Here is a 16167-nt window from a genome sequence, read left to right on the forward strand (position 1 = left end):
TCCTCCCCTCTGCTCCCTCCATCCCACCACCACCGGCCAAGCAAACACACTGTACATTTCAGTTCAGACAGTCCAAGAACAGCACCAAGAAAGGCTCCTTGCCGCTGTTCTTGCTGCTGTTCTTGCTCGACTAGGATAGGAGAACTCCCTGCCGCTGGTTGATCAACAGCGGGCGGGCGGACGGGCGGACGGCATGGTGAGCTCCCTGCCGCTGTTCTTGCTGCTGCTGCTGCTGCTCTCTGCGGCCAGCTTCGGCGGCGGCGTGAGGCTCGGCAATGGCGGCTACGAGGACTGGAGGCTCGGCACCGCCACCTACGTCAAGGAGTTCCAGTCGCACCCTCTCAACGACGGTATGTGATGTGCCTGCGTTTGTTTCAGCCTCGCAGTCGTAGCACAAATACAATCAGGAGGAGCATCAGCGATGCTCTGTCGTCAGAGTCGGTTTTCTTTCCCTCCTCTTCTTCCCCGGCCCCTGCCGGCCGGCCTTTCTGCATTTTTGGTGGATGAAAGGTAGCCAATGCGAATGTCGTCTGAAGACACGATTCTATTCCATGGGCGAGAATATAGTGCGGTGTTGTACAGATCCGGGCGTCGCTGCTTACTGCAATGTCGCCAAAAACACACACACGCGAGGGGAGATTCACCAATGTCCAACGGAACTTCTTCCCCTTTTCCTTCCTGGCTTCACATTGAGTGATTCTTGGAACTGAACATTCCAAGATGATTTTTTTTTTGTACATGATAGAAGCACTATCTTGATTTGTCAAAGGTGCTGCAGAAAAAAAAAACCCAGTTTTTTGAGGAGGGTTGATGGTAGTGCACTAATGCTATTGCTATCTTTTAACGGCCAAAAGAAAAGGGGCTATGGAGTACCCCTTTTATTTTTTTAGGACAAGTTATGGAGTACATTTTCGGCGCTAATGGGCTTTCAAGTTTTGTGACCTTTGCCTTTTGAGAAAGTTGTAGTTGACGCACATTGAATGGGTGCATTGACAAATTATGAGAGGCCAGCTAGTACTACTACCAGTACCACTACAGTGTGAGGTTTTCTACAGTTACCCTGTTTAGAAACTCATGGAGCTGAGGTTTGCATACAGTAATTTTCTATGACACCACTGTATACAAAGTTAGAACCAACGTATTGACAGACACTTCATTCATTGCGAGTGTACTTCATCAGCTCCTAAAAGTTACAGTCCAGGATATTTCTAATGTAGTAAATTTCACTGCAATTTCGTTTGGACCTGTTCAATTCTCGTAAATTTGAGAAAAATCTAAACTAGCGCTAAAGTTCTAAATTCATGGATTCAAGAATTTCTATCTGTGCATAGCTCCATGTTTTCTGTCATTGCTGCACTAGTTATTACAGTATTAGGAAAAGGAAACACACACACTGCTTGTTGCTGTGCCTGATGCAATGGTTGGTTCCTGCAGGTGGTGGCGCCTGCGGGTACGGCGACCTAGACATCTTCAGGTACGGCCGCTACACGACGGGGCTGAGCGCGGCGCTGTTCGGGCGCGGCAGCGCCTGCGGCGGCTGCTACGAGCTCCGGTGCGTGAACCACATCCAGTGGTGCCTCCGGGGTAGCCCCACGGTGGTGGTGACGGCGACGGACTTCTGCCCCGCCAACATGGGCCTCGCCGACGAGGCCGGCGGCTGGTGCAACTTCCCACGGGAGCACCTCGAGCTGTCCGAGGCCGCCTTCCTCCGCGTCGCCAAGGCCAAGGCCGACATCGTGCCCGTGCAGTTCCGAAGGTAGGTTGCGCTACGTTACATGCCTCACGCCTTGAACTGCTCGATGTTTTTGTTTTTCGTTTTTCAAGGCTTACAAAATTTGTTTCAAAGAACACGCAGAGCAACTGCGCATTGGAATCGGGTTAGCAATACTTTATATGTGAAAACAAACAAATTTTATCATACTCCAACTTGGCTGACCATGAATGAATATGCAAAGCCATGGGCACATGGCGCGCTATCATTCTTGAGCTGTGCATTCAGTGTATTTTTGAAGCCTGACACTGCACTGCCTTTTGCGAAAGCCCAGAATGATGTTGGATGATTAGAATTGGATCGTAGAATATCGGATGAATGTCTGAAGCCACTTTGGAATGCTAACTATTGGGTGTAGGAAGCATCAGGCTCTCGAAAGCACAGAGAAAAGAAAACATCGGCTTTCAGTCAGTGGTCCTCCTTTTTGTTTTCAAATCTGACTTGCGTGTTTAATTATGAGCACTTGCCCGTTTCCAGACAAGTGCTATGAGTGTGTTCCAACTACTGCAAGAGTGCACAGCAAGTATCCTTTATATGAGTTTATTATGGCATAACACCAAATTAAGTTATCCTGCCATTTGCGCCTACTGATCACCTTTTCTGTCTGAAAAAAAAAGAACACCTGATCGTCTCTTTCAGAAGAGGCCATCCCACTATGATCACCACCATCAACAAATGGAGCTTTTCTATTTCTTTTTTATTCCGGGATATGATGCAGCTGAACTTTTTGGCGATATGGTGGTGGTGATGGTGCAGGGTGAGCTGCGACAGGGCGGGCGGCATGCGGTTCACCATCACCGGCAGCGCCCACTTCCTGCAGGTGCTGATCACCAACGTGGCGGCGGACGGCGAGGTGGCGGCCGTGAAGGTGAAGGGGTCGAGGACGGGGTGGATCCCGATGGGGCGGAACTGGGGCCAGAACTGGCAGTGCGACGCCGACCTCCGCGGCCAGCCGCTGTCGTTCGAGGTCACCGGCGGGAGGGGCAGGACGGCCACCGCCTACAGCGTAGCGCCGGCGGACTGGATGTTCGCGCAGACGTTTGAGGGCAAGCAGCTCGCCGAGTAGACGCCGAAAAACCAGTCTCCGTGGACGGTGGTGAATGCAAAGTAGAATTATACAGGTGGGTTCTTGCTGGGTTCATTTGAGGCTTTTTGTTATATAAGAAGAAAGTGACAGTCCAAATATGTGCATTACGACATCTCACCGTATAACAAGCACTGGAGGAGCCCAGCATTGTAAAACACAGAAAATGACAACTCAAACACAATTACGGCATTAATCTATCTATATGCCCTAAGAAAAAAAAAACACCCCACGAGCATACAATTATAATAGCTATGTGTTCCTACAAACTATTCACTAAACTATATCATCACTAGCGGGCACTTAACTGACATCAATGAGTTATTTCATCCACTAACATTAATTATTATTATAGTCTATCTCTCCATGAAAACTAAGTTACCCATATTAATGATTTATGTAAGTCAACAATTCTGGGTGGTTCAATTTTCATTCCAAACCATATACATCTGTCGCAAATCCAGCAACATGATGCGTTGTCCGTCTAGCATCTTATACAAAAAGTTATGGTGATTTGAAAATAGTGCAGGATTCCTAATGCAAAATTGTCTGTTTGAACAGAATTTTGGAAACTGTCGATATACTCCCAACTTCTTTTTAGCCACTTGAAAAACTCTTGATTTCTCAATTGGTTTTTTGAGAACTATTGGAGATGCTCTAACATCTATTTCATTAGTTGAACAAAACTAGCTAATATTAGTTATGGTCTATTAGCTAGCTAACTATTAGTAGTTAATGGATCCAAATAGTAGTTAATGGATCCAAATAGGGCCTAAGCTGCAACATTCGAATGCGAGAAACACCTGCTTACAAACAGACGCCTAATCCAACAGCAGAATTCTATTTACAAACACGCACGTTTCAAAATTCTACTGCACAAAAGCAAGAGAATTATTATAGCTGCCAGTGTGCTAAACGAACGTCTCGAAGTCCAAAGTCCGTCCAAAAATCCAAACGAAGCATTACACCAGCTGGGAAAAGAACAGATGCATTAAGTCTAAGGATCTAGCAAGACACAAGAAGAGAAACTAAAGAGAAATGAAGCAGAGTGATCATTACTGGCATGTAAGTTTTAGGGCCTAACAAGAGAAAAGGAAAGGCACAGAATGGTTACCGTGTAGTTTCACTTTCTGTCAATATTTGGAAGTCTTTGCAGGCCCCCTTCTTAGCCTCTTTAACTTAAGAAGAGGGACGTCATCTTCAGTTTGTGAGGACACACCTTCAAGATCATCTGAAAAGGGATTTTTTTTTAGGCCCCGTTTAGTTCCAAGCCAAAAACCAAAAATTTTCAAGATTCCCCGTCACATCAAATCTTGCGGCACATGCATGGAGTACTAAATGTAGACGAAAAAAAAAACTAATTACACAGTTAGCCGAGAAATCGTGAGACGAATCTTTTAAGCCTAAATAGTCCATAATTGGACAATTTTTGCCAAATAAAAACGAAAGTGCTACAGTAGCCAAAAGCCAAAAGCCAAAAATTTTCGGAACTAAACGGGGCCTTAGTTCATGCAAGACAAACAATTGACAAAAATTTGGGAATCTCAGCTGGAATGATGGTCCTACCATCGCTGCTGTTATTGGGCTTTGATGGGGTGCCACTTGAAGGTTTCTTTCACTTGTTGACAACCTCTGGCATACCCTGTACATTATGAGTACAGAATGTGAACAGCTATTTATCTCCATGGCTTTGATCTTGAGCAGAGGAAGTGTATTATATGATTTAGGGTTACTAGGTACCTTCGCATCTTTTTCATCTTGAGTAATCATCTGAATCTCGAGGTTCTGAGGGCTCATTTCCTTCTTTGGTGTACCTCCTTGCAGGGCAGCCTTATTTTGTTCATCATGTCCAGATCTCTTCTCACCTATCACGATGACGCCTCGTCCCATTTGTTGTTCAGGAATCTCACATTTGCCATTGAATGGTGGCATGTAGCAGAACCTGAAATTCAGAACGTCAGGGCTTAAAAACTATCAAAAACTAATGCCCATGTATAAACTTTAGTGAACCAAAATCATAAACTCCCATTGTATAAACCACACAACTGCGATGTTACATGTAAGTATCTACAAATAGTTTCGAACGGATAATGAATTGAGATCCAATTATTCAGACGATGAGTACTAAAACTGATGCATGAACAACTAAATGTTTATCCACTAAGGTGAGAAGGCAGCAAGATGATCATCATTAATAAAGAAGTGATATTGTTAGAGTACGTCAGGGGGCCTATTGGGCCTGGACTGGCTGTATAGCCCATTAGTGTTAGGTTAATTAGAGATAAGGGTCGCTTGCTTAGGGGTCAAGTAAGCATTGCTTGGGAGTAAGTAAACCTCTCTATATAAAGAGAGGAGATGTATCAATCTAATCAAGCAAAGAAGGAAATCCCTTCCCTCTTGCTCGGCCGTGGGCAAGGCCCCTGGCCGGCCCTCTCTCCCTCGCAGCCCCAGCTGCCACAATCCAGGTGGGGTGTGAACAGTACCCGCGGCTACTGTAGCACGGCGGTTCGCCGCAACTCCCTCAACTCTCTCCCTCTCAATCCTAGCAGCCACATAACAGATATAGTGTGGTCACCATGTCAAATCACTAATTATTCAGTGTGGTGTAACGGTAGCTAAGTGCTCAATGGTAAAATTACTACTTCATAATCACCTGATTATTAATATGTGAAAGAAAGATTAACGCTAACTAAAAGAAGTGCTCTAGTGTTACCATGTAAACCAATCAATTGTGTCATTACAGCTTATGAGTAAGAAGGGCACAATATTAAAATCATGACTTCATCATGTATGAAAATCCTTCATGACTGCCTGATACAAACCATTCCTCAGGAAGATTGTCTACATTAAAGCCTGCATTCAACATTCTCCATTTACGACAGCTGCAGCACTGAACCCAGTCAGAATCAGGCTTGTGGAGCTCATCCCCTTTTCTCTGGATGAAACAATTATGAAAGAATCTACAATGAGAACTCCATCCATATATAATATAGACATTGAGCTTCTGATGACACAACTATAAACAAAGATTGGAAAGAAACTCTCAATCCTCCCACCCCCATCCCACTATGTTTAAGATATTAGTATGAACATTTAGCACCTCATGGCCCCATATGCATGAGCAGTAAGGCACGTTAATTTATTCCAGAATAAACAAAATCATAATCCATACCAGCTCGAGACTGTCAAATTTCGTATCCCAGTATTCATCCACTTTCCTACCAAGCCACTCCTCCAGTTTAGCATACATTTCACAATCTTGAAATCCCTGTTTATTGTTCAGAATCCATGAATTACCATCTTCATCATCCTGCAAAAGAACAGAGAAGTTAATTCCATGGATATGAGGCTAAAGGAGAACTGAATTTCTTGCTCTGAACGAAAAACAAAAAATAGTATAGTCATGGTGTAAGCATACAATGAGATTTGTGATATCTGCAACTCCTATTACTCCACGCCCCATGTCCGTACTATGCTTTTGGCCTCCAACCCGCTTGTAAGACTGAAAAGTGAAACACATAATCACAAGTACAACAAAGCAAACATTTACAGCTATGAACTTGGACATGGAAATTTCAATGTAATTCCTGCAGCTAGATGTTACATCTAACATGTCTATTTCCATTTTCAACATAAATGGAGCCACAATTCACTCTCGAGTCTTGACTATAGTCTAGAAGGCAGATTAACTATTTATGCCAGAACAGCTAACCTCACCTCTATCAAACGACCATGCCAATATAAGAAGATTCCACAGTTTGTTCTGTCCCATTCTACTTTGCTCCTTCCCAGAGTCAATAGAATAGTCCTTCCCATAATTTCACCAGACACAACAGAAGTCTTGTTAAGGGTCTTCGCCAATGGGCGGCTTTTGACCTGCCAAGTAAAAAAAACAACAGCAAATGAAAACAGGCAACTATAACATAGAAAGAAATGACACAGGAGTAATAAAGAGTGCTCAAGAAAAGAATATTTACCAAAGACCCTTGGACAGATATCTCCATACGAGGATTCAAGAACATAACTTCCAGATAGGACTGAAGAGAATAGTCCAACAGCACCTAAGAATACGATCCATAAAAGAAGTGATTCAATGCACAGAATATTAAGAACCATTGCAAACCATGACATGGACAAAGAATGTGGTTAGGTTCCAAGTCAACCATGCACAACGTTTAGAATATCAATGTGTGAGTGGCATGCATCATCATCAAACTACAACAAGCAGTATATATAAAAACATGAAAGCTACAGTATCCCATCAGAAAGCTACAATGAACTTCTGGATCCTACAAGGTAAAATTCAAAATACATCCCTAGAAGTCATGTTTAGTATGGTTGTCTCTTGCCTCAGAGATCAAAGTAAATTGATGAAGAGTTACAGAGCATACCTTGTTACTTGTTTGTCCTGGACGTGATCTGACTCTTCTTGAACGGATTAATATGTCTCCACGACCAGGGTGCACAGGATTTTCTGAAGACTTACCAGAATTCCACTCCAAAGTGCATTCAGTACCCCATCTGTCTAAATTCCATATGTAAATTTGTGTCCCAGTACGATCTTCACCAAATAGGCCTAACTTTTCTCCAATGAAATACTCGTTGAACGAAGAAAAATTCTTAATAGCACTCAAGTTATATTCTGCAGTAGCATCAGACTGGACACTCAAATCAACTTCCATGTATTGCCCTTCCTTTCGATATGCCACCACAGGGATCTCAAGGTTCTGCAGTGAATTATCCAATTTAATGCAATACACTACGAGGGAGGCAGGGGGGATGGGGGAGCAATAAGAACAATACATACATCCTTTTCTTCATTAAAAGACTGAGAAAGAAAGGCCACTGATCTGGAGGATTTAGTTTGTGTGAGAACAATTGCATCTTTTCCAAGTTTCATAGCGCCAGTCTACATGTACCGCACAGAAAATAGTAACAAAGTTAGTAACAACATCAATCTTCATACAATATGAATCTGTATGTATCAGCAAAACTGCAGGCATGATTGAAGTACTGTTTGCAGCGCTAGGACAGCTATGAATCATGAACAGGAACTCTGAACTGATAATGTTAATATTCATCAGGTCTTATATTAGCGTATTTAAACAATAGACATTTTCATTCATGCGAGTTTTTAGGGCAGAAATGATAGTGTATATCAACTTGAAGGATAGCACCAGGCAGGAAAAAAAAACTAGCTAACAGAAATGATGAATGTAGATCTCTATCGTTGACATAGTAGAATGAACATATCATCTGAGACTGTTGAATAACATACAAACAAATTCTCAGCGTCACACAAATAAGAGCCTTCAGATAAAACTGTTTCAGTCGCGCCAAAATAATAGAACATATTGTGTTCATCACTAGGATTTGAAGGGTTTAGGTGAGATAAAGCATAGACCACGTCAATAATGAGGATAGAACGAGAGTCCAATCTAAAACTGTGCCTTTGAGTAGATAGAAACAATGAAACAGAAGATGAAGCCATCTTCAACAGAGAGATCTCTACCTTAAATCCGATTCCAAATCTCCCAATCTGATCCTCACGATGTTCATTTGGTCGTTTATGGCCAAAAGATATCATTCTCATCATGTCAGGATAAGTCATTCCATGTCCATCATCAATTACAGATAAGACAGGAATTTTCTTTTGTGCTTTCTTTGAAAACAAATGTTCGATGGAAATACTCAACCTTCCATGATAAACAACAATAAATAAGAAACAAGTAATTAGCACAGTCAAATAGGAATAACTGAAAACAGTAAATAAACTATGCTAATAAAACATCTTGCAACAGGATTCTGAAAACTACAAATAGAACATGTTGACACTATGGTGATTTTTTAATCTATGATCTACAGTTTGATTTTTCTGTTAAGAACATATTCCTTTTCTTTGAAATATAAACAAACTGAGAACCTTTCTTAGAGTCACATGAGAATATTTTAATTTTTAGAAAGGTAAACATTTTCTTAACTAGTTTCATAATACAGCACAACACACTACGCAGATTTCAAACAGGACCTAAACTGATTGCAAAATTAAAAAAAAACAATATATTCGTATTACAGAATCCTGAAGATATGAGCATACCTGGATGCACCAGCATCTCTGGAATTATCAATGAGCTCAGCTATTGCTCCAAATATCCAGCTAGCATGTGTCTGACTAAGTGTTCGCAGATAACTAGGGTCTGCAACGATGAAATTTTTGGTAGGACAAGCCGTTCTCTTGTTTACCACCGGATTCAAAACTCTAGGGTCTTCAACAGATTCACATGGAGAGGATGTGACAATTGGATCATGATGCTTAGGTGAAGTTTCCATCTCCTTGGGCTTCGGTAAACTATCACAGACCTCCTCTTTAAAGTATGGTGGCTTAGAGTTTCTTGAGCCATATTGAAAGTCACTCTTGAAAGGCCTCTTTGAAGCATTCATCACAGGACCATTCACATGTTTCCCTGGTGTCATGACAGTTTAGAAAAGAATGATCAATTAGCAAAATCAATTTTTATCACCCAAAGTTCAAAGGAAATATGGTATAGTATGTTGCGTATCATCGACTTCAACAATGTATGACCCAACACAATGAAAAAGTAATGATCCAAATGAGGAATTAAACAGAAGAGAGCTCAACAGAGCAACATTTAGGAAATGACATGACATCACCCACTTAAAACAAACTGTCAATGATGAAATTGAGATGACAAAATGTACTCATGTAGGGCTACTGAATTATCTTAGCAAAAAGAGTTTCTCTCAGGAGGCAGCACTGCAGAACCCTCACCAGATGTTCTTGCCATCTGTTTGCAATCTCCAGGGCCATTTTGTCCACACTCATACAAGAGCACCGCATGCGGAAAATTTGAGCATTCATCAGGTTCAGGAGCAAGTATGTGGAAGGTTGAGGACCCACATCTAGCAATAGCAACCTTCACAAGCAGAAAAAACAGATTTACTAGATTGTGTGACAACAAAATACAGCACATAAAACCTGCCTAAAGTATTTTAGATAATTTTCATACAGCACATCAGGCCCCTCTCCCTCACCACCTGCTGGGGAACAGATCGGCACCAACCATATCTGCAACGTTGCAGTTGACAGAAAGAGGTAGCCCATGATACAGAATCCAGTCCACAGGGTGGCCAGATGACCTGCTCCCAGGGAACCCATGAGCCGGACGGCCAAAACAAGGCCTTCTGGAGGTATACTTCCAGAAGCATCTGGAAGTTTACTGGCAGATCAAGGATGGAAGATGTACTGATTCAGGGAGGATGGTTCCCGAAGCCTCCTTGAGAAGACAGGAGGCCACATCAGCAGATGATGTGGCGTACAGGACTACAGGGGATCCCTCACCTGACGTAGGAACACACTACAGGGGTGCCGCAAAGAGATAGGTTGTACAAAGGTCAGGGATACCCCTGCATATCCAGAGTATTATGCCCTCGGTAAGTTCCATACCGGAGGCAAGACTGTAAAGATACACGGAAAGTTAAGAGTCCTCAGCTATAAATACCAAGACCCCTAGTGTGAAATCCATTCATTGCCAGGAAATGTACTTTGCTATGGGATTCTATACACGGTCCTCTTTAGCCTTCCAGAACCTGGCTTGATCCAATGCCCTCCCAAATACCTTGTTTGAACATCATATCTACCAACACTGAACTCTCTTATTCTTCTTAAATCTTAGATGTCCATGTCATACACTTTTTGTAACAACTTTAGCTACTCATAGCATCCAAAGTGAGAACTCCAGGATGGTAAGTTGGTTGGTCCCTAATCCTGACCCTAATTCTTTCAGAGAACAATTAAAGAGACTGAAAGGTAGCCTTCTTGTTTAGTATATTTATTCTTTATGTAGAAAATTGTTTACCCTTTTATTATCCGAAAGGAAGCGCATGAACTTTCCCCATTCAGATTTCTGACGACCGTCTTCGGGATCAGGAAGCAGCAAAAATTTTGGTAAATCACTCTTTTGGTATGCTTTAGTTGGCACAAATGAAATAATTGGCCAAATGGTCGGCCTGCAAAAGGAAAGAATAATTGTGATGTTGTAGAGCACTGTTGCAAGCAAAATAATCATATAGGCGTGATTAGAACAAATATAATGGTTCGGAGTTAGTGTTGACCATAGGGACAACAGTGTTGCACATTGCACTGAACCGGTGAAAAGACCATGTGTCCAAGTTAACTTAAGTGGTGTTGATGTGCAATAATCCGCTACATAAAAATGAACCATCCCATGTTTTCACCAACAGTTTGGTAAAGTATACAAAGTACTTAATGTAATTAATTTGTCAGAAAAAATGTCAACTTACACTTCTATGGGAAGATCACAAACTTTGGTGCAGCATATGTTCTTACAATCCCTTTGCAACAGCACATAATTCAGGTTGCCACCTACCATAAAAAACAGTGTTCTTCAGGCCAAATCTTGGATAAATTTATTCTATTATATAAATATAGTTGGACAACAAGCCACAAAGGGGAAGCAAAGTTCAAGTTTAAGAAAAATCACAGATTGTGAATGAAGTTTGATGGACAATACATGTTCATACTTCATAAGAGAATTTAGACCCATCCCAAAGTTCAAGCCACATTCCGTCCATGAGCAATTCAATGTACATGGCTACAACTTACAACTGATAATATGCACAAAGTAAATGTGGTAAATTATGAAAACTAAAGTTACAGTACAGTTCATACAGAAGGGTGCAATATGTAATTTTGAGCAGTACAAGGATTTGCAGAAATGTCATCAGAATTTGTTATGGAAAACCCAATATACAAAAAATATGTTATTTAATTATAACAATGTAACAAACTGACAATTATCAATGATTCTCGTACCTTGATTTTCATGTGGTTGCTCATTCAAATCAAATGTCTCACTTCCCATCTTTTTTACTTCACCTGCTAGAACAGCATGAGCATTGGAGTGACAATTGGTTATATTCGAAGACAAGGTAATGCACCTCCAATAAAAAAAACTGAGGTAATAAACCTCCATCTACACTAAACTGAAATCAAGCCTGCGAATTGCATTGAAAGTCAATCAACTATCCAAAGTTGAAGAAGAAAATGAAGCCAAAACATAATGCATTCCTAGCCAAGAGGCATGTAAAACATAAAGAGGTCCACAGCTATTATTAAGATATAGCATAATTACTCTTCCTACTAGATCAACAGGGCGTTCGGCTGGTAGGGTCTCGGCTCGTTTCCGCTTGTTTCAGCTTATTCTCTCTCACAGAATACTATTCAACCATCCAAAATCATCCAAAACCAGCCAAAACCTGACCAGCCGAGTCAGCAGGCTACTAGGTGAATTTTCCTTTTCATAACCAATGGAGCCATAGAAGTTCCATCACAGAAATTGCAAAACAAAAAAACAAAACTGACACAAATGTCAGCAAATCATTTTTACAGTTAAGTGCCAAATCCCGTGTCCAGGCAAATGCTTCAAAGTAACATCAAAATGGAACATATATGAAGAGAACCAATAATAACTTTTGGCATTCCCACCAAAGTATCACAATCACATACTCGTAATGCACAAGTTAAATGTACAACCCCGACCCAGGTAGGCGCCCAATGCAAAACCCAAGGCCACAAATAAGGCCAAAAGGCCGTGAACCACCAAACGTGCCCCTAATACACCTTCAACATTGCACCAATTCCACCAATAATGCATCAACATCAGCACCAAGCGGCAAGCGCTCGAAATCACGACCAAGGAAGGAAATATTGGCCGCTTGTTTGATTCCATCCGAATCCGAGATCCCAGCAAACACAGCATTCAACTAAAAATAAACGCATCCACGAGAAACAATCTAAACCAAGCTAACAAAGAGAAATTAACACATACAAACTCTCACAAAGCGGAGTCCCTCACGAGAACTGCAACCATTTTCGAAACTTAAATGCAGATTTTCGCAGTCACTAAAACAAATTAGTTAAGAGAGGAAATGATCACCGATTACGCACCCAACATTACGCAAGCAACGTACTGTGACGTCGAGGCGAGGGAAAGCACCAAAGCAAACCCCCACCCAAAAAAAAACCCACCACCACTACGCCACAAAACCCCAACCCCAAACAGGACAACGAGCAGGCACCGCAATCAGGCCACGCCCAAACATCGCAGACGAAGAGTAACCGAACACCGCCGCGCGCCGCGGGAAGTCACCCCCACCCACGAGCCCCCGATGCCGCAAAACAGAAGAGCCCGAAATCAACGGCGCGGTCGCGCGGTCACTTCAGAGTGACGAAACTGGGAGAGCAGGATCGGGGCTAGGACTGGGAGCATTACCGGCGGCGAAGGCGGAGCAAGCGCGAGTGGGTTTACAGGAAGGCGAGTTGGGTGCTTCCGTATCAGGGGGAGTGGGGGACGGAGGCCTCGGAGGGCCACGCCCCACGCTGCAGAGCGGAGGAAGAGGAAGCGGAGCGGCCGGTTGATGTTGCTGGCCCCGACGATATATACTGTGGAGCGTGACGGATTTGCCGTCAGGATTGGTGGTAATCCACGGGAGAGGCTACCACCCCATCGGACTCCGGGCTTTTTGCTGGGACTCAGCCTTCAGCAAGTTACAGCGTAACGTGTATCCAAAGCACCATCCGACGGCTGCCAGCTTTCTCCTCCAACATATTTTAGTTTTCCTCTGTGAAAGCTAGGCGGGAGTGGCTGCTCGTTCGCGCGCGCTGCGCTGGTTTTCGGCGGGCTGCGCCGACCCGTGCCCACTGCTCGCCGCCGCCCGTCGTCCGGAGGTGCCGAGCCGTCGAGCTGCATAACGACTCCGAGCCACCACTCCCTCTGTCCCTCCGCAACAGAGCACGAGTAGCACAGCCGCCGCTACTGTCGACAATGGTGGAGCCCAAGTCGTCCAAGAGCAAGTCCAAGTCGAAGTCCAAGAGCAGCCACGACGGGTTCGGCGGGGCGGCGTCCAAGAAGAGTCCAGAAGCGCCGCCGCGGCCACGCCGGGGACGCTGGACGACGGCCTACATCCGGACCAACTTCGCCATCCTGGCGCACCACGCGTGGCACACGCTCACCCTGGGCCTGGGCACTAAGAACTCCAAGGCCGCCGTGTTCGTCTTCGAGTCCGCCGCCATGAAGGCCGCCGCGGAGGCCGCCTGGCCGGGCGTCGTCCCGCTCGGCGACGTCGGCCGCCGCCTCATCCGCGCGGCCCCGGGAAACCCCGAGATGGCGCGCTTCAAGTTCCGCAAGGGCTGCGTCACCTTCTACGTCTACACCGTCCGCACCGCCGGCGCGCGCGGGTTCGCGCGTGCCGACGAGCTCCGCGCCGTCGTCGAGGCCGTCGCCAGGCTCAAGGACTTCCTCGACCACACCGCCATGCTCGCGCTCCCGGGACAGAGGAGCATCGACGTCGCCGCCGCCGCCGCCGCGCAGGTGGGCGTCGTGCATTGATGGACGCGCTTGATTTCGGCGGCGGCTTGTGATTGAACTGTGAATAGGATCCTTTCTTTTTCTTTTTGTTTCCTTGCGGTGTGTGCATTGGTTTCTGAATGTGGCAGTTTCTTTTTGGATTGAGATCGGGGTTTGTTGTGCAATTCCTTGGTTCTCTGCTGTGAGATTGTTCATTCGCATTTGAAGATGCCATGGAAGTTTCACTGCTAATAAGATGCTGATAGGAAACCCAGTCATAGTTAGCATTTTTCTCTTCAGAAGAGTGGAGTGACAAGACAAGCTCATCCTCAGCTTCGCGTTTCAGTTAAAGAGATGAGTGTGCCTAGTTTTCATGCTTCGTGAGCAAAGCGTTTCATTTGTAGACAATTTGTCAAAATTCAGTTCATGAATTTCATTGTTTGTCTACTGTCTTCAGTGGATCACGATAAAGGACCAACCCATAGGAGTGTTCAGTTGATTCTCCCTGATTACGAACCACACTGGCAGCAAACCTCGTCAGAGCTGAATTTTGCTGGGGAGCATCATCGGACACACTGAACTGAACTGAACTAAAGACGGCAACCGGCCCGATACCCGACGGGTATTTGATCCATTAGGGGATGGGGATGGGATCATATCTTTACCCGCAGGCATCTAAATTGGCAAGAATCCATCCCCGACGGGTATAGCGGGTACGGGAACGTTCCCTGTTTACCCGTCCCCGTTACCCGTTGGGGAACCCGACTATTTGAGCTGTCATACGAGTATTAGGCCCAAAGAAGCTCAACATAGGAATTGTGGTCCAAATCTAAACAATCATATATATAGTTTGTGTGTTCTAAGAACCCTAGTTCAATTTTTCCTCACCATCTCCGCCAGCAGCACAAGCACGCCTGCCTCACGAGCGCTCGTGCCCCTCGCTTCCTTAGTTTGGTCTCTCTACCACATTTGCTCGTCCTCCTCGCAACCTCGCTCCTTCTCCTTGTTATCTCCGAGACTCCGACACTTATACCCGGGTGAAGAAGAAACGTCTCCGATTGCAAAGCTGCGATCCCAAGTGTCCTTGTTTATCGGATATGCAGTACCCGTCAGGTATCTGTTACCTGACCGATACCCCACGGGAATGGGGATGTGCAAGAATCTATACCCGAGACGAGACAGTTAATGGAGATGGGGACGGAATGAATTCTCCGTAGCGGGGAAGAGAACGTTCCGGCGATACCCGACGGGTATATCCCCGTTGCCATCCTGAAACTGAACTCCTATCATTGCGTCGTTGTATGCAGCTCGACGGCTCGGCCCCTCTGGACGACGGGCGGCGGCGCAGGACTTCTCGGGTCGGCGACGGCGAGCAGTGGGCACGGGTCGACACAGCCCGCCGAAAACCAGCGCAGCGCGCGCGAACAAGCAGCCACTCCCGCCTAGCTTTCACGGAGGAAAACTAAAGTATCTCGTGGGAGAAAGCTGGCAGCCATCGAATGGTGTTTCAACGTTGGATATAGGGCCGCACGTTACGCTGTGACTTGCTGAAGGAACGTTACCCAAGCTGAGTCATTTTTGCTGTGTGTGTGGTAAATGTGAATCACAATGGTTGGAAAAAAAGGGTAAAGTCCAATTTACACCCTTCAATTTTTACCAAAGTCTGGATTTCAACCTCGAACTTCAAAATCGGATAACTTTGGCCCTCCAACTCTTGAAAAAGTTCAACTGTCAACCTTCTGGACGGTTTCGCGGTAAACAGTAACTTTTGATATTTTCGGGAGGCGTCGAAATTTTATATTATTTTTTGAGCATTTTAACGTCCTCAAATAAAAAAACTCAAAACTACAAAGTTGTAGATCTCATCGAGGTCTACAATTTACATATAAAAATTATTTTCATCCGACATCGTATTGAAGGGTTTT

General features: G+C 44.4%; 3 protein-coding genes across 3 annotated transcripts; 2 read left to right on the forward strand and 1 right to left on the reverse strand.

Annotated features, from left to right (window-relative positions):
- Positions 1–2946, forward strand: LOC136519442 (expansin-A16). The gene is made up of 3 exons (XM_066512846.1): positions 1–350; positions 1435–1756; positions 2528–2946. The coding sequence occupies exons 1-3, from the start codon at positions 194–196 to the stop codon at positions 2835–2837; spliced, it is 789 nt and encodes a 262-aa protein (XP_066368943.1). The 5' UTR covers positions 1–193; the 3' UTR covers positions 2838–2946.
- A 515-nt stretch (positions 2947–3461) lies between these two features.
- On the reverse strand, positions 3462–13280 carry LOC136522478 (uncharacterized). The gene is made up of 18 exons (XM_066516293.1): positions 13169–13280; positions 11710–11772; positions 11178–11259; positions 10733–10883; positions 9646–9790; positions 8953–9319; positions 8368–8551; positions 7663–7764; positions 7247–7582; positions 6833–6916; positions 6573–6731; positions 6274–6357; positions 6028–6165; positions 5678–5790; positions 4596–4797; positions 4422–4497; positions 3970–4086; positions 3462–3826 (listed from the first exon to the last, which is right to left on the reverse strand). Exons 2-16 carry the CDS (start codon positions 11756–11758, stop codon positions 4471–4473), a joined length of 2223 nt encoding a protein of 740 aa, XP_066372390.1. The 5' UTR covers positions 11759–11772; positions 13169–13280; the 3' UTR covers positions 3462–3826; positions 3970–4086; positions 4422–4470.
- A 258-nt stretch (positions 13281–13538) lies between these two features.
- Positions 13539–14450, forward strand: LOC136524289 (uncharacterized). The gene has a single exon (XM_066517715.1). The coding sequence runs from the start codon at positions 13721–13723 to the stop codon at positions 14282–14284; it is 564 nt and encodes a 187-aa protein (XP_066373812.1). The 5' UTR covers positions 13539–13720; the 3' UTR covers positions 14285–14450.
- The last annotated feature ends 1717 nt before the right edge of the window (positions 14451–16167 follow it).

This window comes from Miscanthus floridulus, chromosome 18 (assembly GCF_019320115.1).
Source record: "Miscanthus floridulus cultivar M001 chromosome 18, ASM1932011v1, whole genome shotgun sequence".
Classification (NCBI taxonomy): Eukaryota; Viridiplantae; Streptophyta; class Magnoliopsida; order Poales; family Poaceae; genus Miscanthus; species Miscanthus floridulus.